Source organism: Crocuta crocuta, unplaced genomic scaffold, assembly GCF_008692635.1.
Source record: "Crocuta crocuta isolate KB4526 unplaced genomic scaffold, BGI_CrCroc_1.0 scaffold1161, whole genome shotgun sequence".
Classification (NCBI taxonomy): domain Eukaryota; kingdom Metazoa; phylum Chordata; class Mammalia; order Carnivora; family Hyaenidae; genus Crocuta; species Crocuta crocuta.
Genome location: NW_027531894.1, coordinates 149283 through 155438, shown reverse-complemented (window position 1 = coordinate 155438; position 6156 = coordinate 149283). Strand labels below are relative to the sequence as shown.

Below are 6156 nucleotides of genomic sequence, written 5' to 3'. Positions count from 1 at the left end.
GCCGCAGGCGGGCACCCGCTCTCTCCCGGCCCTTTCCAGAGGGGCACGGACGCCCGGGAGCCGGACGGGCGGAGGGAGGCCCGGGGCGGGGCGCCACCTGGGTCTTCGCACGGGCCTGGGGGCCTACCTTCGACTCCATCTGAGCACCCTAGTCATTGTCTCTGGACACCGGTGCCCTTCCCTACGGCTGGGTGAAGGTGGGCGCGCCGCGGGCTCGCCCGGGCGGGGACTTCTCCCCGGGCCTGGCCCGCGCCGATCGCGGGGCTCCCTTACTTGGGGCGTAGGCCGCCGAGGGTCCGGCTGAATCGCGGGGGCCAGGGCGGGGCGGTTCCGTCCCAGGCCGCAGGAACTATTTCTGGCCGGCGCTTTCCCAGGGGGCTCACATCCGCCAGGCGCTCCCGGAAAGAAGGGCCCCTCCTCCGCCCGCCGCCCGCGCGTGGGGGCTGGACCTGTGTCTGGAACCAGCCTCCTCAGAAGGCTGGGACCTCCCCAAGGGCCCAGGGGCAGCCTGCGGGCACGTGGGCCCCCGTAAGCCAGGCTCCGCTGAAGGGGTCTGCGTCTATTTTTTTTTCCCTTCCTGGGGTGCAGGTACCAATGCTTGGTGGGGTGAGGGACAGGGCGGGTCTGGCAGGAAGGCCCAGGGTGGGGTGCTTGGAGAAGGCGGGTGGTCCCTCCCAGGATCACACTATCCAGAAATGTCTTCCGCCCTGCCTCGCCCAAGCGCAGACCAAAATACCCGGCCTGGCCTCCTCGCCTGCCTGGCCTGGAAGTCCGGCCAGCCCCATCCATTGCCAGGGGTGGCCGCAGGACGGGTGACAGGCGCTCGCCTCTCCAGCGTGGGCCAGACCTGTGACCTGTCCCTGCTCTCCTAGAGGAGCCTCCTCCGGAACTTCTGTCCACCTGTCTCACAGAGGGGCGGTCCCCACCAGCCAGCCGGGTGAGCGTGGGGTGGGGCAGGTGAAAGTTCAGCTCTGGGTGGTGCTGCGGCCGTCTGGAAGCACAGCCTGGGGCTTTCAGCTGCCATCCGTGTCCCCGGGCTCTCTGCCCCCTCCCCCCCACCCCAGTGCAGACAGCCCACAAGAGAGCAGGGAAGGGGTCCCTGGGGTGCCGCTGCGGAGCACAGCCTGGAGGCTCACATCTTGCTGGGTTTGGTGGGACCCTTTCCAGTAGTGAGGACCGGCAGAGGAAGTACCCCACATCTGGGGGATGTTTCCGCTGGCTCTGCATGCCCAGAACCCTCTATTGTCACTCTGCGGGAGGAAGGCAGGCCTGGCTTTTAACAGACACCTGAGGGGCTTCCCTGAGGCCGCCTGGCTGTAAGGGGCAGATCCGGCTGAGTGGCCTCCTCCCCCCCAGCAGCCGGTAGGTTCCTGCCAGCCTGTGATGTGGAGCCCCGGGAATGCTGTGGGGGGGGGGTGCGGGGGGGCCTGCATGAGCTCATCCTGAGGTGCCTGCTGGGGCTTCTGACCCTGGCTGCCAGCAGGGTGAGTCAGCCGGTGGTGGCTGGGATCCTTCACGGCCCCCTGGTGTCCAGGGCTCTGGTCAGGGGAGCCAGGCCCTTTGGCCTTCCAGGGCCCGGCCTTCAGCTTGGCTGGGGCACTAGACCTCCTACCTGGCTGCAGCAGGGGACGGGGGTGCTGGGATGGGGGGTCCCGAACTGCTCCCTCAGGAAGTGTCCTGGTTCTCAGAGACACTGTCCCAGCACCTTCATTCAGGGCCAGTGGTGAGCTTGGCTTCAGTGAGGGGCTGGCCTGGGCATCGGTGTCCCCTCCTACTGACCCCCCCCCCGGCCTCTCAGCCCCAGGATGGGGGAGTTCAACGAGAAGACCACGTGCGGCACCGTCTGCCTCAAGTATCTGCTCTTCATCTTCAACTGCTGCTTCTGGGTGAGGAGTGGGCACCCCTTCCCGCTGGCCTCCCCTGCCAGCCACCTCCTCCCTCCCATTCCTGGTCCTTCAGAGGAACCCTGGGCTGGGGGCTCAGCCCCATCTCTCAGGCCTGGCGCCGGATGTGGTGACCAGTGTGCACTGCCCACAGCTGGCTGGTCTGGCCGTCATGGCGGTGGGCATCTGGACACTGGCCCTCAAGAGTGACTACATCAGCTTGCTGGCCTCGGGCACCTACCTGGCCACAGCCTACATCCTGGTGGTGGCTGGCGTTGTTGTCATGGTGACCGGAGTTCTGGGCTGCTGCGCCACCTTCAAGGAGAGGCGGAACCTGCTGCGCCTGGTTAGCACGGCACGGCTGGCACTGGGGTGCCGGGTGGGGGTGGGGCATACCCGAGCAGGGGCTCCCCACTGGGCTGCTGGGGTGTGGGTTCTGGGGTCCTGGTGAGAACGGGAAGGGGGGGCTCTAGTGACGCTGTGGGGAGAACCTCTGCTGTGCACGCCTGTGCGAGGGGGGGCCGTCCCTGCACCCCAGCTGGGCCAGCTGAGGGAAAATGTCAGGGGGTGCCAGCACCCACCTGCTGCCCGGAGCCCTCTGTGGCCACTTGGGATCGGAGGTTGGCTCTGCTCCGTCACGCCTGGACGCTAGGAGTCCTCACGGGACAGGGGTGTCTGCGCCCACCCCACCTAACCTGTCCCCGCGCATCCCCAGTACTTCATCCTGCTCCTCCTCATCTTTCTGCTGGAGATCATCGCTGGCATCCTGGCCTACATCTACTACCAGCAGGTGAGGGACCTGGCCAGGCAGCACGGGGACATGCACACACGGGGACACGCATGTGTACATGCAGGGACACAGATGTGCACGTGTAAGAAGACATGCACACATGCGGGAAAGGACACGCCCTGCCCCCACCCCGTGCTCCAGAGCCCACCGCAGTACCGCGAGGCCCCGGCGGTGGGGGCTGGCTCACAGTGCGGAGGGCACAAGGTAGGGCGGACAACTTGCCTGCAGCACCCCAAGATGCCCACGTGGGGGCTCATGTGGGGAGCAAGGTGTCCACGGGACCTGGAGCTCCCTCCCTGCCCTCAACCCCTGTCCACGGCCACCTGAGTGACTCTCCAGCCTAGCCCACCCCTCCCCAGCCAGCATCTGGCCCTAGCCCTGCTTGCAGACCCCCCCACGTCTCGCCAGTCTGTCCCTGCCTCCACGTGCCCCAGCTAGGAGGGTCTTAGATTGTCCCGCTGAAGCTGTCACCTCACCCCCAGCTGAACACAGAGCTCAAGGAGCACCTGAAGGACACCATGACCAAGCGGTACCACCAGCCAGGACACGAAGGTGTGACCAGTGCGGTGGACAAGCTGCAACAGGAGGTGTGTGGGCTGCACGGTGGTGGGTGTGCACACCCCTGCGGGCCTCCCCTGGCCTCCGAGGGAGTCCCTGCCCTGGGCGCTCAGCCGAGATCGCGTTCCCACTGCAGTTCCGCTGCTGTGGCAGCAACAACTCCCATGACTGGAGGGACAGTGAGTGGATCCGCTCAGGCCAGGCGGATGGCCGAGTGGTTCCCGACAGCTGCTGCAAGACTGTGGTGACCGGCTGTGGGCAGCGGGACCACGCCTCCAACATCTACAAGGTGGAGGTAGGTGCCTGGGCTCCCTGGTGCAGGGCTGACCAGCCAGGGGCCCCACCCAGGAGGTGGGGGGGCTGGACCCGCCCACCTTCGGCACCCTTATCCCTCCGCCCCCAGGGTGGCTGCATCACCAAGCTGGAGACCTTCATCCAGGAGCACCTGAGGATCATCGGGGCAGTGGGCATCGGCATCGCCTGCGTGCAGGTTCGGCGGGGGGCGGGCAGTCCCCGGGGCGCAGGGGACACGGGGCGGCGGTGCCCTGCTCACCTGGGCTCTGTGCCGCAGCTCTTCGGCATGGCCTTTACCTGCTGCCTGTACAAGAGCTTGAAGCTGGAACACTACTGACCGCCCCGTGCTGCTCCTCAAGCGCTGCTGCTTCGCGCCCGACTACTGATGGCCCTGGGGCCCGAGTCCCAGGATGCTGCTCCGAACCCTCTCCCCACCCTGCCAAGGAGGTGGTGTTCTCTCATGTGCCCACCCCCCAGGCCACCACCGTGACCTCTGGGGACCCCCATCCTCAAGGGGAGCTTCAAGTGCCTTTCTCTCCGACCAGAGGACTGAGGCGGGGTCCTGTGGCTGCGGGGGGTGGGGGTGGGGTACTGGGTTCTGACCACAACGTCCCTCTATGCTCTTCCTTTGGGGTAGGACCCTGGGGGGTCTCAGCCAGAGGGGCTGGTTGGAGGTGAACTGGGCCGAAAGGGGCTGGCCCCCCCAGGGTGCTCCCAGACCCCCGGATACACCTCTGTGTGGTGGTGGTGGGGGTGTTCCTGGGTGGGGTCAGCTGTAGGCGAGGAGTCCCAGATGCACCTGCCACGGGTCCCCCCGCCCTGCCCGGGAAAGCAAGCAGGCCCTGTGCGTCTGCCCTCCCCAGTCAGGCCTCTGCTGCCCGAGCCCCTGCTCGGGTCCCCCACCGCTCTCCCCACAGGAAAAGCCACAAGTTCACTCGTGCGGTCACCTCCCCTTCGCAGAAGCGGGGAGCTGTGGCCGGACTCACTGCTGTATCAAAAATGCCTACAACTGCTCCTGCCACGTGACAGGCGCTCAATAAAAGTTTGTGGAACAAGCGAGCTCACTGTTAGCGACAGACGCGGTTCTGGTCCTCAGGGCCTTCTCCCCAGCAAGGGGGACAGAACCACCCAGCCAGTCCCACAAGGGGCCAGGAGGGCACATCCTGGGGGCCGAGGACGGACTGGACTCCAGGGCCAGGAGGCCAGTGGCAGGGACAGGTGCGCACCGGCTGCGAGCAAGAGCCTCGAATGCTGGTGTCCACACACCATTCCGGGTCGCGTAGGATTAGGAAGGGGGTGGGGGCTCAGGACCGGGACCCGAGAGGCCTGAGCTCTGGCAGGATGGGCACTGGCATCAGGAGCCCAGGCTTAGGCTGTCTGCCCTGGGCACAGCCTCCCTTCCCACCACAGGTTTGCTCACGGGTCCCCCGTGTCAGGCATCTGGGCAGCAGGGCTGGCCCTGAAGAAGGTGCCAGAGAAAGCCGCCTCCATCTCCTAACCACAAGCTCCTGCCTTCTGCCTGCGGGAGGGCACCAGCGTTTGCCACCTCCTGTGCAGGGTGACAGCTGTGGGCTCTAGGGCTCAGGATGAGCTGGAACAGGATGGAAGCCCCTGGGAGATAGCTGTACTGTCAGGCCCACAGGATAAAATGCTGATGCCCAGGGCCCTGGGAGCCTGACCAGCTGACACCCAGCAGAGCCTCCTGGGCCCACCCTCCACCTGATGTGAGGGTCTCAGGGGTGGCAGTGGAGGCTGGGTGCTCCCCTCAACCCTGCCCCCTGCAGAACATGGCGAAAGGAAGAAACCTGCTGGGCTTGGCTGGAGCCTAGAAGCTTCTGGCAGCAAGACCCTCTGGATGGGCAACAGAGACACAGCAAGCACTCTATTCAGGGCCCAGAAAATCTGGTTGTTGAGATCCCAGAGAAGTTTTGCTAGGCCTAAGGAGCACCCAGAACATGGGGGTGGGGATGCCAGTGTCCCTTGACCCCCCCGACCCAAGTGCTCTTGGCTGTGTGCGGTTTGCTGGGCCGTGAAAGCCCACACTCCAGGAACCCCCCACCCCCAGGCTGAATGGCTGCCATCTGAACAGCTCTTCCTCCCCCTGGGTGGTGAGGGCACGTCCACCCCTGAGCAGCTTTGGGCACGAGACAGGACACAGAATCCAGTGGCAGGGAGTCCCACAAAACCAGGCCAGCTGTTAGGACCTTCTAGTGGTTCCGCAAAGAACTTTACTGGATGGTTCCTCCCGGGGTGGAAGACACACAGCCGCGGGCGGTGCGAGGGCGTGCTCCATGCTGTCCACACCTCACTGGAAGAACTCTGAGCAAGACACTGGGCAAGACATGCCAGCGGGCAGGCAGGCTCCAGCGCCCTCACTTCTCCAGAGGCGCATAATTGAGCAGCTTCTCAATCAGGTCCACGTGGGCCAGCAGCATGCGACGGCAGCAGTAGCGCTTCAGGCCGAGTGCGTCCAGGGCGTCCCTGTGGGAGAGGAGAGCGGGCCGTGCTGCGTCCATCCAGGTAGTTGTGGGCACATGGAGGGCCCTGCCAGGGCTGCAGCTGTTGGGGGATCGTTCCAGCTCCCTCCACAAGTCGGGGAGGGAGACGTCTCTCCAGGACGCTCTCACCCCC

At 65.9% G+C, this 6156-nt stretch overlaps 1 protein-coding gene across 1 annotated transcript; it reads left to right on the top strand.

Annotated features, from left to right (window-relative positions):
* Positions 1-726: 726 nt before the first annotated feature.
* CD151 (CD151 molecule (Raph blood group)) lies at positions 727-4584 on the top strand. Its single transcript, XM_077773383.1, has 8 exons — positions 727-937; positions 1799-1886; positions 2038-2229; positions 2599-2673; positions 3156-3260; positions 3368-3526; positions 3635-3721; positions 3803-4584. The coding sequence occupies exons 2-8, from the start codon at positions 1806-1808 to the stop codon at positions 3860-3862; spliced, it is 759 nt and encodes a 252-aa protein (XP_077629509.1). The 5' UTR covers positions 727-937; positions 1799-1805; the 3' UTR covers positions 3863-4584.
* The last annotated feature ends 1572 nt before the right edge of the window (positions 4585-6156 follow it).